Consider the following 20,911-nt stretch of genomic DNA (forward strand, 5'->3'; position numbering starts at 1 on the left):
AATAGCAGAGATTCAGAAGGCAACAAGGAGAGAAATCCTCGAGCTAGAACAGAGAAGCGTAGAGCTAGAAACCAAGTATCTTTCTGATGGAACTGAGTCTGCCAGGCAGGAATGGTTGGCAGCTCAGACTAAATGGGTAGAGGCACTGCAGGTACAAAATAACAGCACAATGGCCCATCGTGTAAGCAGCCACTACCAACACTCTGATAGACCAGGCAAATATCTGGCATTCTTGGCTAGGACTGAATCCCCCGCAAATAATATAGATCACATTAAGCAGGACGATGGCACCATTTTGGACTCTACCAAGCTGATTGGTCTGGAGGTTATGAAGTATTACCAGCAACTGTATGCCTCCAGGTCAACCAGCACTCACATAGCTATAGAAGAGTATGTTACGAGATGCTCATGTGTCCCAGTCAGATGAAGTCCCTCTCAGCCAGCGCTCGCCAGCGGGGACATTCTGGCGAGCGCTGGAGCTGAATGAGAAGGGGTGCCACGGCGTGCACCCGCTCCATGGGGAGGTTGATACGGCCGCTGATGTCCTGCTACAGGGGTTGGGGGGCTTGTGAGCGCCCCACTGTCCTGCACCACGGGGGAGGCGGGGTTGGATGCAGCCGCCACCATGTTGGTCGGGGGGTGTGGCCACCCCATCACTCTCACCCAGTCCACGGGAGAGATGATCCGATGCGGCCACGGACGTGTTGCTCTACGGGGAAGGAGGTGCGGCTGCCCTGCCACTAACCAGCTCCATGGCTGCTCACTTGGCTCCACAGTGACCGGTGTCTACAGGCAAATGCCTAAAGCTGCCTAGTGATGGCGCCAGCCCTGGCTCCATCTGTACTCTAGATAGACTGATTCAAACAACTGAACATATGTAACACTTGCCCTTTTAAATTATATTACATATGTAACAATCGATGTTAGACCACAGGTTCTCAAAGTCGGTCTTCAGGAGCCCAAACAGTAAATGTTTCCTATGTCACCTGTGAAGTTTTAAAATGTGACAGTTGTTTATACACAGTGCAGGTGCTGGGTGACCTGGAAAGCATGAAATGTTTGGGGTCCTGGCCACCGACTTTTGAGAACCACTGGATTAGACTAATCAAAAAATATATAATATGCTATTGGGTTCTGAAACTAGTTCTCATTACCCTGTCCTCGTTAAGCAGGGAAGAATGGTGTTCACCACCTGGGTCTAATATAAACAACTAGTTAAAAGCCCGTAAAAATGACAGCTTCTGCAATGTACTTTCACTTCTTTCTATTATGACATCCTTTAGCAAAGGAAGAAAGAAGTAATTTAGTCCATCGAGTGACCTCTAGTGGTCACTGGCGGTACTTCAACTCATAGAGGTGAGGAGTAGTTAGCCTTTTACAAATACTGTATATAGATTTTATCCCCCCTCCCCCAAAAATTCATTTTTTTTCATATGGGCCCGGAACATCTGCTTTGCACTCAAACATCTCTATCTTGCCAACACTTTCCATCAGCAGATACAATAGTCCTTGCACTGTCCTTTAAAAAGTGATGCATACTTGCAAATGAAAGCTCAAACAATAAAAAGACCTGTTGGAGTCTATATTTTGAACATTTGCAAATAACCTTTACAGCCTTGATTTGATCTGCTTTGGTTTTGCCTTTCCCAAGTCATTTTCATAGATCTACCCAACAGAAAAGAGTTTTAATTATGCTTTGTGGCATCTCACTACAGTTGGCTTAAAATCACTTTTTTAAATAAGCCTGGTCATTTATGTGTAACATCTCTTGATGTTTCAGTAAATAAAATAGTAAATTCTACATAAGTGTACATAATGATACTTAAATGTCTGAAGCCTTTTATACCATTGTTACATTGTATAATCCTTATGCTGAGTTGCAGTTGGGGGTTAAATTGAAACTAGCTTGCTCATTTATTATCTGCACTGAGTGTGTTTCCGCAAGTGTTGCTGTTATAACAACATGAATAATTTTGAAACCACCTGTTGGCTCTGTCAATATGTTGTGTACCCTTGTGTGGGCAGGTATTGATAAACACCAGCTTTCATCCTTTTCAGATCATTTTAATGTTAACAAGAGCAAAGCTTTCTCACCACATGTCCTACGAAAAAGAGATTGCAGAAATGAAACTATGAAAAATTAGCATTTCTAATAAGAAAGAGCTTTAATAGCCATCCATAAGGTTTTCTTCAAGTGTTCTGCAGTGATTTATGTCTAAGAAGTATCACATAAACCAGAGTCTTTGATATGTACTTAGACTTACACTCATCCCATCTCTGTTTATTCAACAGTGGAAGAAGACTCTCTAGCACAAGAACTCAGGTAAACACAATCAACAATACACGATGCATTTTAACCATATTTTATCTTGCCATATTATTGTACTTGTATATCAACAGTATTGTTAATAATAAAACAAAGTAATTCTAAATGGAACATTTAACATTGAGGGCCAAATGTATTACAGATGAAGCCATCCTCATCTAGCTGTCTCTGGATAGCCATGGTGAGCCATGGCTATCCAAGGCCTTTTGTTCTCAACTGCAATACAATACACAGAACAATACAGTAGAGGATTAGCAGATTACTCACTTAATCCTATTAAAGGGCTAGATGAGGATGGCTCATCTGTAGGTCATAATTTGTGTGATCCAGTTAGGCAGTCATTAAAGCGGCAATTAGTTTTATCTTGTGAAACCAGCAACATATTCAATATTTTTAAAATGGCAATTTGTTGTGTTTGTGTGCACACAACTAATTCCTGGTGCCATTCCCAGTACCTGCCAGTTCCATTTACTTTAGTATTGGCAGCACCCCTCACCAAACAGGGTAGGCTCAGCCATTGTTTATAAATGCCTATTCTCATTAATACTGTTTATTCAGATGCACCTTGAAAATATATAAGAAAATGTGAATTTTTAAAGATTTCCCACGGGAAATTGTACATGTCTTCAATTGGGCCTAACTGTATATTAACTATTCCTTTATATCTCATCCTCCTAAAGTATGCATATTTTAGTTGTAGAGTAGTAGTAGCATTATACCATATGATCTGTCTGAGACAACATAGTTGATACTTAATTAGATATAAGCATTTCAGTTTTGTTTAAAACGGACCGCACCTGAACTTTGGGGAGCCAAGTAGATCCAACGTGGCTTGGATCAATTTTGGGGATAGGATCGGACTGAGTCTGCAGTCAAATCTGTCCTCAAAACTGAATCTCAGGATTTGGGTAGCTTGCAAGTCCCTCCCTTGTGATTTCAGATTCCATTTCACTCACAAGAGTATGTTGCGAAGGACAAAATTGACTGGAAATTAGAGATGTGTTTTGGATTTTGTCATTGTATTTTGATTTTGGTTTGAATTTTTTTGCCGTGTTTTGGTTTCGCAAAAGCGCACCTCAAGTGTTTTTGAATTTGGATTTGATGTCCAAATAAAAGCTTTTGGATTTATTTGAAAATCGATAAAAACAGCCAAAAGCATGTAATTTTTCAATCCAAAACCCAAAACTCGGATTTAAACTCCAAATTCCGAACTACAGGAAATTCCGAACTGGAATCGGTGTGTGGTTCAGATCCACAATATTTGAGTTGCTTTGGTTTTCTAAAAAATTGCACAACACTACTTGAATTGACTGCAAATGTATGTCATTGATGTTGATTATACTATAGGAACAACTGGTCAAAGTTAAATGATTGTAGCTGTTTTTAACAATTTTGAAAGAACATGAGATCTAAAACCTAACCAAAAATTGTTAAGCGTGGCTTGGCAAAACCAAAACGTGAAGAAAATTTTAAATAAAAACTAAAACCAAAATACAGTATGGGGAGGATGTGCGTGAACTGGCAAACCACAAGTTGTCAGCCATATACAATGAATTGGATAATACCTACATCTGTGTCTGCAAATTGTAAAGCAATTAAACACATTTTTATATTGAGAACAATATTTTAAAAAATCATATTAAGTACAGTATTATGCTCACTAAAATAATAACATTTTAAAAATATACCTTAAAAAACAATGAATATACTGGTGTAATACAAATGTAGGGTTTATTTACTAAGATGGGAGTTCTTTTAAAGATGAGATTTTGCCTATAGCAACCAATCAGAATCTACTTCTTATTTATTTAGCACCTTCTAGAAGATTATAGATATAATCTGATTGGTTGCCCCTAGCAACTTCCCATCTTCAATAGAACTTCCATCTTAGAAAATAAACGCCATGGTGTCTGAGAGGTGTCTTCTTCTTTAAAGTTTGCATCTTATTCACATGATACAAGCAGAGAAACACAAAGTGTACTAGAGATGCTAGGCTCCATTGCAGATGATTGATTTTTACAGTTTTATTGAGTAAAGTTGTGGCAAAAGTTCATGCAAATACTGTTTTGTGGCATAATGGGCCAGTTCACAGAGTTGTGATATTCCATTCATATCAGCTACAGTGTAAATATGGAGCTAATATGAGCCCGTTCTCAGGCTGGTATTTTCAGGATAGGACTAAGGGGCCTCAGACCTGTTCGTTTGGGTCTGAATTCGTCCCGGTCCCCAACGTTCATGGTTTGCGCATGTGCTATTATGAGCTCGTACAAACCCCAGGAACTAATGACTTTGACGAGTTTCACATCCGCCAAGCCGATCACTCCAGGCAGGGAGGGCCGAGAGTGAGCAGGAGGTGGCAGCAGGGGAATGTCCAGCGTTTTATGGGCATCCCATTCAACACTGGTGTGATGAAGCCCGCTCGGGGAAGCCGCAGACATCACATGATGATTACATGATCACATGATGTCAGCGCCAGTCCCAAATTCAGCAGATAGAGGCTAGACTTTTATTACCAAAGGGCAGTAAAATCATTCGATGCTAGACGATCATTGAATAATTACTCTCCCATTCGGCCGCATGCGAGATGTGTTATCAAACACATCCCCTTGCATATTAGAGAGGGGATTCGTGTGGCGAGGGGGAGGAGGGGGGCATTTGGCAGGGCAGGGCTTACCTGATTGCTAGGCTACGAACATGCGCAGCCTTGCGAAGCGTTCTGAATCAGGCCTTTAGGTTCATTTGCTCAACCGTGTGCATTTGTATGGGGCCAATGCTTATGCTTTGCACAGGTGCATTTCTGCGCATGTGCATGCACTGGGTGCATGTGGCCACGGCGAACAAACTGTTCACTGGGTGCACGCACCCACCCATCGATCAGCATATGGGAGCGCCCAGCATTTCATGGCCGTTCCCATGTGAACGCTGGGTGTTCTTATGCTAATGGGCCGAGGATGCGGGTGCGGGGGAACATCACCGAATGTGCATGCAGCTCTAATGTTGCTCTGAGCAACCTTAGATTTGCGTGCACGTTCCACATCATTCAATGATCGGCGACCATCGAATGATGTAGGTGTTATCCCACAGGCTGCGAATGGATGTTTATGTAAAACATCCATTTGCAGCCAGTGCGAACGTAGGCACCTTGCGAATGGTGGGCTGGTGTACCACCATTCGCAAGGCGTCATCTGGTTGACTCGCAAGGATGCAAATTTACATTAAGCAAATCAACCAGAATTACCCCCATTCATCTCTATTTTTCTTTCATGTAGATTATGTTAAATCTATGAGTAACTCAACAGAGAAGGTTCTACATACTTGTGACTATTTTATAACTCCAAACAATTGTTAATGACAATACTGTAAATCTGAATTATTCTGGGTTAGCAAGCAGGTACATATTTGTCACAGAGAATGTCTGACCTAGTCCTTAAGGATTTACAGACATGATGTTCTCAGTGGATTTGGATTCCATAGCTACCAAGCGGGGGATTAACAGATAAACATGCATATTTATTACATAAAATCAACGTTTATGGTGATAAGCCATAGATATAGTAGCTTTGCCATATTACTTATAAATGAACGTAAAAAAATGAATGTGTTTGATAAATTACAAAGCACTCTATAGATGGACCAGTATAACCCCCACAATGATGGACTTGCTTACAAATATCAGACCATATCTACTACTTTTCATGGAAATTATTAATACTAGCCAATTTCCCATGCACAAACTTTGCTGTAAATGTTATTTTATCTCAGCAGGAGGACAAGGGGTCCTAATATCCATACACACGGGACAATTTGGTCGCTAAGCAATCTGGTCTTACTATCGCTCAGCGACCAAATCGCTGAGTGTCTCCTTTTCATCAGCAACCAGCAGTGGTTGCTGATGAAAATGGGACACTCACAATGAAAAAGTCAAAATCGGAGGAGCTTGCTCCTGCGACCGATACAGGGCTGGTTGCGGGAACATGCTCCTAGCGATATTGCCTGGTACACATGGGGTATATGGTCGCTCAGCAACCATTTAGCCAGTGATTCTGGCTAATATCACCCCGTGTGTAAAGAGCTTTAGGGGTTGTTGTTTTTTTTTTTACTAAGATGGAAGTGCTATTGAAGATGGTATGTTGCTATGGCATACCTCCCAACATGACTCATTCCAGGAGGGACACGATGCTCTGCTTTTGGAATTCCTTGCCAGTGGCAGTTGCAGAGGTAGGGCAGTCCAAAATGTACATAGGGAAGCCACACCTACTGCCAGTGAGTCCCACACTGTGTTGGTTGGTGTGGCATTTGGGGTGACTCACTACCCCTACCTCTGCAACTGCCACTGGCATGAAAGTCCAGAAGCAGAGCATTGTGTCCCTCCTGGAATGGGTCATGTTGGGAGGTATGCTATCTATTATCTTCTAGAAGGTGCCAAAAAATAAGATATAGATGCTGATTGGTTTTACATTACAACATCCCATCTTCAATCCCTCCTATTATCCCTATAGATTGTAAGCTTGCGAGCAGGACCCTCCTACCTCTATGTCAGTTTGTGTCTACTAAGTTTGATTAATCACTGTTGTTTCCAATTACAAAGCACAATGGAATATGCTGCGCTATAAAAGAAACTGTAAATAAATAAATAATAGAACTCCCATCTTTGTAAATAACCCCTTTGAATCCAAAACAAAGATAGCAAACTGTGCCTCGCCCCCTCTGCCTTTACACATACATACGGCAGCATTCCATATATGTATGCTGGATAGAATTGTTCTGTTGTCCAAATATTATTTTTTTCCTGGTTTCTAATGTCCATATATGGGTCAGGCATGCAATAGCTGGCAATGCTTCCTGCTGCTGTGGTCAAGTGCAGACCTGGCACTGAAAACACATTTCCCCTGTTGCTCTCAAAGAGAAGAAAATCCTCAGTGTTTCCATACCAGCTGACATTGTTTCCCTTTACCCTGCCTGCATCCTGTTTAATTAGGCTAGCAGGGGTAAACCCTACATACTGCATCAGTATTGCCAAGCACTACAATGTGCATATGATGAATGTCAGCGTGGTACCTGTTTTCTATACCCTATAAGCCTGATAGTGAGTTAGGCATACAGAGCCCAAAACAATGTTAATGCAAGAATTCAAGCAGATTCAGATGCATATTTTTGGCAAAACTTACGCTTAGAGAGTGGGCGGCATGGTAATTGGTGGGCAGTATTTGTAACTGAGTCATATCTGGACACATACACTTATACCACAGTCTCTGATTCAACACACAGCCATCCATGCTTATTATACAGTATTTCAATAGAGTTTATGATACTCTAATCATTTAGGTTCAGGGCTGCCATCAGGAATTTCGGGGCCCGGGACTCATTTCCAGTCCGGGCCTCGTGCCCTGCTCCCCATCTCCTCTTCCGCTGAGCTACCGCCCGGAGGTCCCGGAGTGCTACTCAGGATGCCAACAGCCAATTAAATTGCAGCACCGGCTGGTGAGCCAATTAGAGCTCACGTACCGGCAGCCTCTCAAAAGCCAGTGCAGCGTTTGAATTGGTTGTTGGCATACCGGGTTGAATAAGCCTGCGTTGTTCAGCACACTGGGACCTGCTTTGTTCAGCACACTGTGTGCAGCAGAGGCAGTCGGTGGGGGGGTTGCAGTGGGCAAAATGAGCTGCACGGGCCCTTCCAGAGGCAGCACCACCCTATTTGCTGCCCTGTTTAGGTGCATTTAACATACAGATGTAGCCACACTCATCATTGACACATTTTTTCTATGGGTATCAGTCATGCTATGACTTGTCGCAGACAAGAGTATAGTGCAGCTTGCCATGATGCATATGCCTGTGTGTACGCATCATGGCAAGCTGCACTATATGCCATGCTACAAGTCACAGCACCACAGCCACCCATAGGAAAGAATGGGGCGCATGTATGTTTGAGAATTCATGGGCACAATAGCCATGCCATCCTGCTATGTGTACACTTCGGAAAATGGATGAGCTTGGCTACATTTGTATTTGCTGAGTCACACCTATCTTAAGATTTGCGGGACTCAAATTCTAAATGTAAAGTTTGGGTCTAGAATGGCTGCATACACATTGGGGGTTATTCTAATTTGATTGGTCCCATGCACATTCGCACGAGGGACCGATGTTTTGTGTCTGCACGGGTGCATATCTGCACCTGTGCATATGCAGGGTGCGAGCGTGCATGGCAAACTACATGTTCTAGTGGTGCGGAAGGTGTGGGGTGGCAGCAGGAGACACAGTCCATGGGAACGCCCAGCGTTTCATGGGCATTCCCATGAAACACTGGATGTTCCCATGGTAATCACCTGGTGATGCAGGGGGGTGGGCATCTGATGTCAGCAGATGTCAGCTGTCCGCCTGCTTCTCACATAGGGCACTTGCAGATCAGAGACGTGCGCTGGAGAAATCTTTTGATGGTCATCGTACTGCGGGCGTCGGGTGGCATTTGGTCCTCACGCAGCACTGCGAATTTCGCAGCTTTGCTTGTGAACCAGAATAAGGTCCATTATACGATGTAACAAACTATGTCACAATTGTTCATATTTCACTAATCCCAGAACACATAATACACACTATACAATCTTTTGAACAACAGCACAATATATTGTGATATAATTAATTGGATAAAATCCCCTTTCTCCTGTACAGTATGTGCATACCCACTACACTATGGGGGTTATTCTAATCCATTCACAACAGGACAAATGTGGCCCTATTCCGATGCGCATGGATTGTTATGCACATGTGCAGGTCCCCTTTGCGAACAGCTTTGGTGACTTGCATAATCGACAAGCCGTTGAAAGGAATGGGGGTAGACTCGGGGGCGGATGGCGGTGTGGTTGGGTGTCGCACATGGGAATGCCCAGCATTTCATGGGCATCCCCATGGAAACACTGGGCATTCCTATGGGTATACGGACAGGATAAAGTGTGCCGGGGCAGGCAGCTGATATGATGTCAGTCGCCCATGCTGTCTTCATCCCAGCAGCCACATAACACATCCCCTCGCATGATAGTGACGGGACTAAGCGGCAGAGTGGCGATGGGTATTCGGTGGGGCAGGCTCTCCAGCTTACCAAGTGAACCAGTTGCATCCCCTATGTGCACTACATGTTCTTCCCATCCTCTTACCTGACCTGCAGCACATCAGATGATAAGATGGCATGAATGACAAGTGAAAATGACAGACTGGGTGTACCCATTATGACCCTGACTGACTAGGTAAGCTGGGAAGCTTGCTGCTTTCCATGTAAATGTAACACCGCCCCGGCAAATGAACCCCCCCCCCCCCCCCCACGCCATTTCCCCTTGCATGTGCCAGTAGCTGGAAAAATAATTTTGTGGTCAGTGGAGACTGACTTGAGGGCCTCCGGACATGCACAGTAATCATCGGTCCTCCTATACGAACGCACAGGGGAAACAAATGAAGCATAATGACCCCCTATAATTGGATCTCCAAATCATCTCTGGAAGATATAAATTACAATAAATCTTCAGCTTTACCATCAGCCCCATATTTCTTGGAGTCTCCTTAGCTATAAATACAAGCTAGACATATTACTTGTATCTGACCTTGCAGTATTTTAATCTGTCCAACTACTTAAAGAGTAACCTAATGTAAGATATGTAGCCAACTAACTAACATGGAGCTTCCAGAGAGATACCAGCAGTTATCAGTAATTATTTCCAGCACGTTACTAGGGCTCATAAATAGTTGTCATATACACAGTAGTGAACTTGGGGGCAATTCAGACCTGTTCTTTCAGGTCCGGATTTGACCCCATCTCCGATGTTTTTGGTCTACGCATGCGCATTATGGCCTATGTGTATGTGCAAGCCCTGGCTGCAAGCGCCTTCGGGTAAGTTTCTCTTTACCGAGGCGCTCGCAAAAATGGTGGACCTGATGTTAGAATCACTGGGTGGATCTCAGCGAACGCAGGAAAGGGTGGGCAGATGATGTCACATGATGTCAGTGCCTGCCCCCATAAGGCTTACTTCTTACATTGAATGATTCTCCTCTGTGTGGGCTCATGCGAGCGGATGTAAATGTGTTAACCTGCTCGCTAGGCTGCAAATATACGCAGCCTAGCGAGCTTATCTGAAATGGGCCTTTAATGACCGTTAAAAGTAGGTATTCATAGAGATTTTTTTTTTTAGAAATCTGAATTCATCTAAAGTTAGGGGATCCATGTAAAAATTGGATTGCATGATTTCTCCGTTCTCTGTATTGTATGGGAAACCCCAGCTTGGTGAGGGACTGGAAAGGACCAGTTAAATGTGTCTATGTAGGAAAAAAATAGGTGCATATTGCTCGAATTTAGCTGTGTTTTATTATTTTTCAAGTAATCCAAAACCAAATATGAACCAAATCACTTGAGTATGGTTTTGACAAAACTGAAAAACAAAGAAAGAAAATAAATTTCAGAGGGAGGGTGGTTTTGGTAAAACAAAAGCACGAGGGTCTATTTACATATCAAATAATTTATATATATATTGCTTGATTCAGCGCTGCTACGTCCTCTCTTGTACCTGTTGACAGATGCTAGGATATTTTTTGCAGATGCTAGTTTCAGGGCTCCCTCTGTGGGGTCCATCCTATTAGTGCCGAGTTGCCGTTCGGGTGCCATTTAAACACTGAAAACGGCATCCAAATTAAGCTGATCTTGCACCCTTTGCTGGGCCGAATTCACTTAAAATTGCTTGCACCCCGATGGAGGTGCAAGCACTTTTAAGCAAATTCAGTCCACCATAAAGTGTGCCCAGTACCATGATGATTCGCCAGTCTGAATCATCTGCACCTAATACGATCGACCTCTATGTCTACTAGCTTATACTGTAATGTGCAAGCCCTAAGATTTTTGAGGTCTGGCTCACAGTCACATCACCAATGGCTCCAGACAGTCCACCATTGTCGCACCCTCGCATCCAGCATCAACACTTGCACTTGGCCTCTGTGGAAGCAGCTGTGTCTGAGAATGCACCCTGTTTTCAGTGTTGCACCCACAACACTCCCATAACACACCTACAAGAGGGATTGCTTTTATATTCTCTTCAGGTCGCCTCCAAGTCACTGCCCAGGAACATTCCCCACTTTGCTTCTTGAGTTCTGATACCAAATCTCCCGCACACAATACACTGGGTGACCTCTCAGGTTATTGCATTCTCCACAGAATTCCAGAGAATTTTGCAACAGGAACAGTAGCAAATAATCATTCAATCACATAAATTATCAGCATTGTCTGTGAATAACGAACACCTCATTCAGGCCCATAATGTCATTCATGAACAGGAGACAGGATAATCCATAAGTAGATGGGAATCAATGTATATTTAAAAAAAATGAACTTATATGTGTCATGGTTTTCGAGAACACCCACCAACACTCATTAGTACCTGCCTGCTTTGTCAAGGAGATACAATTTTGAGATTTGACAAAAAGTGATAAACGTGAAGTGAGATAAGGAGTAAAATTTAATAGGATGAGAGTTTTAGAAAGTGAGGGATTTGGTAAGAAATTTCCAGTGATTTTTAAAGTGGTAATCATTTACACTGCAAAATCAAACTGGTTTTGCAGTGTAAATGGTTGCCGCTTTAAACATACAGTAACTGGAGATTTCTTACCCAATCCCTCACTTTCTGAATCTCTCATCCTATTACATTTCCCCCCTTATCTCACTTCACTTTGGACCTTATTCTGGTTCACTCGCAAAGGCACATTCCTTCGCAAATGGACAAAACCATGTGCACTGCAGGTGGGGCAGATGTAACTTGTGCAGAGAGGTTTAGATTTGGGTGTTTTTTTGTTTCTGTGCAGGGAAAATACTGACTGCTTTATTTTTCACTGCAATATAGATCTCACTTTGAAGTAAAACTCCACCAAATCTAATTCTCTCTGCACAAAATACATCTGCCCCACCTGCAGTGCACATGGGTTTTGTCCATTTGAGAATGAATTTGCCTTTGCGAATGAACCAGAATAAACTATCAGAAATGTCTATCTCGAAGCTTTGATAAATATGTTGTGTTGCAAATCTAAGATTTTATATCATTTTATGATGGAACACCTATATATTATGTTTGAGAAGAGTATGACTGCAACTATCAAATCGTATGCAACTGATTAACAGTGTGACACCCCAAAATGATGTAAAAATAAATGACCCTAAATTTATACAGGAAATATCTGTTAAGAAGTTGCAACAGATGAAAAGTAATTTAGTTTCTTTTATGTATGATTTATAATATTGGCCGCTGCCTACAAACTTATGGGTCTATGTACTAAGCCTTGGACAAAGATAAATGGACAGAGACAGTGACGTCACTATAGCCCTGAAGCCCCCACGGTGGTGGCGAGGCACTGAGAAACTGTGGGGGCCGGGGGATCTGCGAGGCTATAGTTACCCGCTGCAGTCTATTGGGACGTGCCGCCGGCACATCTGTCTGTGGTCACGGACTCGCAGCTCTCCCGACTCCTGCTGCTAATAAAAAAATGTGACACGCACAAAATGGCTGCCCCCATACTGTAGACTTTTTTGAGGATGCTAGAGGAGGTGGTGGCCTCCTCTAGCAGCCTTAAAAAGGTCTGCTGTATGGGGGCAGCCATTTTCTGATTGTCACTTTTCATAAGCAGCAGGAGGGAGCTGGGAGAGCCTGGACCACAGAAAGATGCAGCAGGTACCGTACTACCGGCATGATGCGGAGAGGTAAGGGGTTTGTTAACCCTTCTTGGGGGGGGGGGGGGGGCGCTGGCAAAATTTGCTGCAGGGGAGCGCATATTTTATAGCTACGCTACTGGACAGAGATAAAGAACAAGCCAACCAGCTCATGTCATTTTTCAAACACATCCTGTAGCATGGCAGTTAGGAGCTGATTGGATGGCACTTATCTTTGTCCACCTTATCTACGTCCAAGGCTTAGATAGCCTATAGACATAGACATCTTACTTTTTAATATTCTGCCACAATTTGAAATGTATGATTTGAACCAAATACGTAGGGGTCAGCAGACAAAAACTGTATATACTGTATAACATTTCCTAACAAATAATGCCAATCTATTTAATAAACATGTTTTGTATTACAGCAAGATGGAATGAAATAAACATTTCTAGTCCTCAATTTGCTCTGCATCCAAATTAACAAAATATTTTTTTTTCTGTATGTTCTTGGCTCAATGTTGAATATCATGGATTAGTAAATTCTTAGTTAAGATTGAGTATTTGAGTTTCACATATGCGTTGTTTTAATTACTGTGTGCTAGAGGCAGAAAAATATTCCTCCATAGATCAAATCCAAATCTAAAATACACACAGGGCAAGAAATATGGAACAGACCCATCTTTAACATTTTAAACGCTCTGATATGCCAATTATGTCTCTCAACTCTTCCTTTTTAGTGCTTACAATTGCACTATGTCAAAGAAAAGGAAATTTCAAGAACTGGCTTCCACAGCTCCGGTCAACAAAAGAAAGTCACTGTTAATGAAACCCCAGCACTATAATCCTAGTGAGGAACTTGAAGAAGACAATGAGGATAAATCTGAGATTGTGAGCTTCAAGTTCATGACAAAAAAGTGTTGCACTACTGCAGGTATGTAATAGCAGATGTGTGTATAAATATATTATGGATACTTACCTACATTTCTTATTTCCTCTCCGGGAGAAGCCCAGAGAGGAGACCCAAATCAAGGAGTTGGAGGGAGGCGGGAGAGACTGACATTACCAGGCTCCGCCCATATTCTACAAAATGCACTGATTCGCAGATCTGCAAAGAGGGGCTGGTTCTAAAATGACACCATTTTTTAGCTCCACTCCCTCACCAAAGTGCTGAGAATTCTGACATTTACCCTTGCTTAAAGGGGAGCTCCAGGGAGCATGCTGGAGACTAGTCCACCTTCTGGGGGCAGGGGGGGTGATCGGGAGCGGGAACCAATTTTCGGGAGCCTCCCAGGCATTTCGGGAGGGCAGGCAAGGATGATATTCTGGCAAGAGATAACTGTACATTGCACAACAGAATTCACATTTATTAATATGATAAATATGATTATGATTAATACATGAGGAAATTGCAGGTTTGGTAAGCAACCTTAATAGAACAGTGTAAACTTAATAGAGGAACTTAATTTGTTACTAGTATTATCATATTTAATATGCTCTTCATTTACTCCATTGTGTTGCTTGACTGATCTCCCAACAACCGTTACTTACTGCCCTGTTAACTACAGGTTCTCATTTCTATCAGGCAGCCATTTTGCAGTTCAAACATAACCATAAATAAATGATTGCAAATTGTATATTTTTAGTCGCATGTTCTGTATCTTAAGATGTATACAGTACAGACAACTATTAAATGTTTATAATGAAGCCACATCAAGAAACACGAAATACAGTGATTTAGACAAATCTGGGGGTGAAAGGCTGCAGCAGCCTGCATTCTACCTATGTGAATGGTTGTATCTGCTAGTCTGCATTCCCAGGTGGAAGTCCGACCCACCCACAGTCCTTATCAATAGTACGGAGCCTTCTTCAAGTTGGGTGCAAGAGATTCTTCTTCAACAGGATTCCCATCTCACTCTGCAGTCTAACAAGCAAGCAAGCATGAATAAACCTGCATATTTATCATATTAACTCAACATTTATGATGTTACGTTATATGATACTGTATTGCTTAAATTACAAAGTGTACAGATTTTAAAACATTTTGTAATTTGAGAATGAGTATGATTACAAATAAATGTCAAATTACAAATAAATTACTGGATAAATTACAAAGCACTCTGTAACCTGGGCTGAAATCATTCATTACCACTATAAGTGATATTATTAGATGCATACAGAGAACGTGACTACAACAGACCTGTCATTGTTTTGAAGATTTCTTTGAAGTGCAGTTACTGCTGCGCTGGTACAGAAATGATTATGTGAATAGAATCATGCATTTACTTACTACTAACAGTTCATTGGTAGCGACCACTTTTCATGGAAATGATTACAGATCTGGAGAACAGATTTTATCCTCTATGTTGAGTGCAAAGGATTAGCCTGAAAGAAACATGCTACATATAAGTACAAATATTGGCTTTCATGCACTTTTATGACTCTATATAGAGACAAAAATCAGTTCTGCACAATCAGTGCCAAGTTACCAGGCGGAGATGGCCATTTCATGGAAACAGTGGCCCGTCATTATCTGCGTGCATATGCATGATGTGGCACATGCACTGTCTGTAATAACTTTTGGTGGGGTGTGGTTGGACTCTCTGATGAAAGTCCAAAGTGGGTGAGAGACACATTAGCCGCACCATCAGGCGGCTTCTCCCTGCCCATTTCACTGGAGGGACACGCTATCATCCTTTCACCGGCTACACTACAAGAGCACGGCAGCGCAGGTGAGAGACGCACACACAGCAGATAACACTCTCATATAAAACTTTACTGTCCTGGTGAATAGCATTATTTCAAAAAGACTCCACCTCTGTGGGTGCCGCAGCCCAGCACCACTGCGGTTGTGACTTGGCAACTAAACTATCCCTTTGGAAAACATCCACATATACTTGTGATATCAAATATGATTTATGGACACAAATTAATTTGCTGCTGGATTAACAGTCCAGGTGCTTTTACTATAAAGATACAATTTAAGTCTCAATTTCAAATGTATCAATGTTTTTAGAATATATGAATGTCTTTTAGTAATACTGTCATTATTTATATCTTAGGTGGCCACCTAGATAGTGTTCACGTCTGGGGTGCAGGGCACCCCCAAACCAGTCCAGCAAAGCCACCCCAGGGCATCACGTAAATAAAATATAGCTGTAAAATGTCATAGAATGTAGGATATGTGAAGCAAATAATAGTGTGTGAAAAAAAAACAAAAAAATGAAAAATGTGAAAAAATACATATAAACAAGAGGTACTTGTTTCCGAGCACGGCGCCCAGATTTGCTACGTACGCAAACGTAGTGAAATCGCATCGCATAGTACGTTTTTTGCCGTGCGATGCGATTTCAGGTTCTACTCTCCCTCTTGTGATTCCATGACTCCCATAGATGGAGAATATAATCTGTTCCTAAAACCCCCCACTATCCACACCATTCCGAAGCATGGCGAGCGCCAGCGAAACACATCCTCTGACCTTTTCATACCCCCACTATCCACGGAGTTTATTTTATATAGTGTGGCGAGCGGTCGCGGATTACTTTACATGTACTCCGCGTCCCCACGCGGGGCTCGCTACACTCGACATTCTTCGGGCTCGGTGGCTCCCTGCGTTCGCCACTCTATATAAAATCAACTCCACGCCGACGTGGATAGTGGGGGTATGAAAAGGTTGGAGGATGCGTTCCGACACCCCTTTGAGTGGCTTGCTGTGCTCGCTACGCTTCGGGGTGGCGTGGATACTGGGAGTGATACAAAACAATGCCAGAGGTGCTTAAAATTGGCATGGGTGCTTGTACACTGAAAATATCGCATAACATCACATTTGGTGCCATGTGATCCTATGCAATATTTCATTTTATAAGCACTTCTGTGAACTTAACATGGTTAACATGGTTATCGCATCGCATTGATTTCCTACGCAGAATAGCCCACTAAGCTATTTGCTTAGTGGGCGCCGTGCTAGGAAACAAGTACCAAACAAAACATACAGAGGAAAAAATATGTTTATGTGAGTCTATGTACTAAAGTAGTGATGCCCTGACTCGATCCAGCCAGACAAGCCCAGGGGCCCTGCACCCAAACATTCACCTCAAGAAAACTGACATTAGGAATATTAGGATTTAATTGAAATTATGCCTTGTTCACAATTGTACAGTTGCTACTAGTCCCTGCTTAAAAAAAAAAAAACATTTAAAGGTGGTGGGGGAGGGATTTTAATCTAGAAAAAATCTATCTCAGACTTCAGGTGTGTAAAAATACACAGAATAGAAACTACAGTATATAGAAGGGGCAGGGGGGGGGGGGTAGACTGCAGACCCTGTAATGAGAAGCGCTACCTTGCTGAGATTTGTAGTCACATGCAAAACAAAGTTGGTTTGCAGGTGCACTATGTACTATGTGAACAGTATTGCTCAGAATACACTTTCTATCACCTATTGTGTATGAGGCTTTTGGGTTAGGGCTACTGTGTTGGATAGAATCACACAAAAGACAAATTGTCAACACTTCAACAATGTTGACTTGCTGAATATTAATGTGGTTAGTATGGACATTATGAACATTTTGAAAAGTTCATTGACGACATAATGAACCATAGTGACATAATGAATGTCAACTGTAAAGGTGCGTACACACGGGGCAATATGATCGCTGGCAATATATTGCTCAGCAATCATATTGCCACATGTCCCGTTTTCATCTGCGACCAGAGATGGTCGCAGATGAAAATTTAAACACTGCTGGGTGGAGAGGCAGGGGATGTCGCTGGTCAGAGGAGCATGCTCCTCCGACCAGCGACCATTCAGGGGCTGAAAACGGGAGCGCGCACCCGGCGATTTATCGCTGGGGCACACTCCCATCACTGGCAATATGGTCGCCAGCGACCATATTCCCAGCGATTTCAGCCCCTATCGCCCCGTGTGTACACAGCATTAATGTCAACATAATATGCTACATACAATAATAGATTGCACATAGATAAATGTAGGATTTAGCTTTTTCCAATACTTTAATATGCATCTCAGAGAAAAATAAAAGGTTCCAAAATTGAAAATGCACAAGCACCAGTCTACCTAATACTACTTTTCATAATGAGATTAAAAGAACGACTAACTTACAGGCCCGGAACACCGTTAGACTTAAAACCAGCACTTCCTTAGCTAAGGAACAACCTAACATTACAAATTAAATTTATTTCAAAAGACCCTATATTGCATTAGGTAAATATAATTATGTATGCGTGTCAAAATGTATAATCATTTTATAGGAAAAACATTTATATTGGAAGCTAAGAATATAAATGTAAAAATATAGCAGAGTCTAATGACAGACCACTGTTTTCTTACTGAAGAGAAAATGAAGACTGAAAAAAAATGGACTTGTTTGTTATCCCTCATTTCAGCAGCATGCCAATTTTTGTATTCAGTTTACAAGAGATGTAAACCAGCAGGATATCTTTAAAAAGTGAGAACAACTTGGTTTGACTAAAACCCCTGTTCACAAAATCCAAATCATCGTTCACGGTATGAATCCTATTTTCTTCAATATAATTAATAAATATTTTCTTTTAACACATAACAAACAGTTGAACCAAACATTAGGTAAGTTGGAAACGTCCCAAAATCCTAACAGTTTGGCACCAGAAAAAGTGAAATGCATTGGGCCGCACATGTGCATTTCTACCCCCCTGTAATCTGCACTTAATAGGAATATTTTAAACTATGTAACTAAGCAACAGAGGTAATTGTTGCTTTCTAGAGCTTTTGTTAGGCACTTTTACACAGCCCAAATATGCATAATTAGGCATAATGTCTATAAATCATTATTGTACACATGTGGGTAGTTAAGTGGATTGAGAGAATAGTTCAATGAATTGAGCATATTCACTGAAAATGCTTTTTATTTGTTTTCTCCAGTTCATAATACTTTAAAATTATCATAACCCTTTACACCATCTCTGAATAGCTTGCAGTGTTATTGAGAAAAACTTCATTTGCATTTTAGACTATGTTTAATTTATTATTTAAAGCTGGAATTTGTTGGATCTGAAACCAGGAGATGATAGACCATTGTGCAGAAATGATACGTCGCTCTTTTATTCAACCTATTTCCCACTATGTAAAATGGTAAATTTTTCGGTTTATAGTGAATAGATCCAAACAAAAGAACGCCATCTATAATCAAAGTTATTAAAAGGGCTAGTGTTGTGACTTCTTCCAAAAATGCTTTTAGTTACTATGACAATATTTACTTGATCCTGGCAGTCCAGTGTTGATTTTAGGGGGATAATTACAAGAAAGATACATAATGCAGACTTTTTTTTGTGTGAGTGCCCTTGTCTGTGGCGCTGTTTATAAGGATTGCAGTGGTGCATAAAAGCCATATTGTCTGCAATCATTATACCCTCTCATCCGGTTTGTACAACCTGCTGGTTTTCTCCATTTTTCCTAGTTCATATTGTCATTTTGACATAGCTGTGATAATTAGCATAAATAGAGATATTTATTAAAGTTTCTTGGCTGCGGAACTTTAACAGAAATGTAATGAAAACAAATGTTTATAAACTGGCATTGCCGTCTGAATGGGTGCAGTTAGCAGCAAGCTGTTCTGTCTCAGCTATGTAAGACACTTTACAGAATGGTCTGTTTCTCAAGGCCTGATTTTCTAGTGTGGTACTGAGATTAACATACAAATTTGTATTCTTAAATATTACTTAAACAAGTCCTTTGGTGTCATACTGATACCAAATCACATGGAAACACAGCCATGCAGTAAGTGGTGGTGATGTCGTTTTTGTAGTAGAGGTAGGTCAAGGGCAGACTAAGGACCTTATTCAGGTCTGTTCGTTAGAGCATATACGTTCATGCAGGGGAGATGTTTAGTGCCTGCGTATGCGCAGACGCATTTCTGCGCATGTGCAGACACTGTGTCCGTCGGCCCATGGCTAACAAACTGATCATTGGGTGCACGCACCTAACCTTGGGCCGGTGGGCAGGGGGGTGGGCGTGGGTCAGCTGGCAGGGGTACCCGCCCATGGGAACACCCAGCATTTCATGGGCGTTGCCATGAAAATTTTGGGCGTTCCCATGGTTCCCATCACTGGATGTCAGCTGCCTGCCCATTTCAGTGAGAACGTACACGCTTATAAAAGGGAATTTGAGAGTCGTCAACCATTGAAAGATGTATGAGGTTCTCACTGGCACGCAAATGGATGTATATGTAAATCATCCATTCACATGCCATGCAATCATACCCGGCGTGCGAATGGTGGGCTGGCATACCACCATTCGCAGGGTGGGTTCTGGTTGACTCGAAAGGATGCAAATTCACATCTGAATGAATCAAACAGAATAACCCCTAAGAGTGGAGGGGTGTACAGAATCTTTGTGAGGTAGCTTTTTTGTCAGCAGTCCCAGCACTGTAGATACTGGCTTGGTGCTGATCTCTGGGGAAATGGTGCCAGCTCTTTATTCCCAGGGACATATTAATTGTGCATACATTAGTCACTGGGAAAATGGCCACTGCACCATTTATGTCACCAGCACCATTTAGGACTATGGAATGGCAAACATAATTATATGAGTGCAATGTGGTGTCCTCCAGGAACCACAGGTCTATTTGTACCAAACACCCTGCACCAATTATAGATACACCAATGAAGGACACAGAGCAGGTCTCAAAATAAAATGGACATAGAGCAGTATTATCTGACTTAAGAGCCTTATTGGCTTGTTGGTTATGGTAAATGTCCTCTGAACTTGAAGAAATCAGATTATGATGATGCTGCTACCCATTCCCATCTTAATGTTTTGCCAACACTGCATGTACAGTAGCACTAAAAAAGTGTTTAACATTACCACATTATGCAATAAAAAGGGGTATTCTACCAAGAAGTAGAGAGTTGAGCGCATA

General features: G+C 41.9%; 1 protein-coding gene across 7 annotated transcripts in view; it reads left to right on the plus strand.

Moving 5' to 3' along the window:
• ST18 (ST18 C2H2C-type zinc finger transcription factor) overlaps positions 1-20,911 on the plus strand; it is a 248,881-nt gene that overhangs the window by 133,222 nt on the left and 94,748 nt on the right. For all 7 annotated transcript variants that reach the window (XM_083187401.1, XM_083187400.1, XM_083187397.1 and 4 more), the window contains exons 4-5: positions 2,293-2,323; positions 13,738-13,931. In XM_083187401.1, coding sequence (XP_083043527.1) covers positions 2,293-2,323; positions 13,738-13,931 — 225 coding nt within the window. The remainder of the gene's footprint in view (positions 1-2,292; positions 2,324-13,737; positions 13,932-20,911) is intronic.

The sequence above is a fragment of the Crinia signifera genome, chromosome 5 (genome assembly GCF_055691185.1).
Source record: "Crinia signifera chromosome 5, ASM5569118v1, whole genome shotgun sequence".
Classification (NCBI taxonomy): Eukaryota; Metazoa; Chordata; class Amphibia; order Anura; family Myobatrachidae; genus Crinia; species Crinia signifera.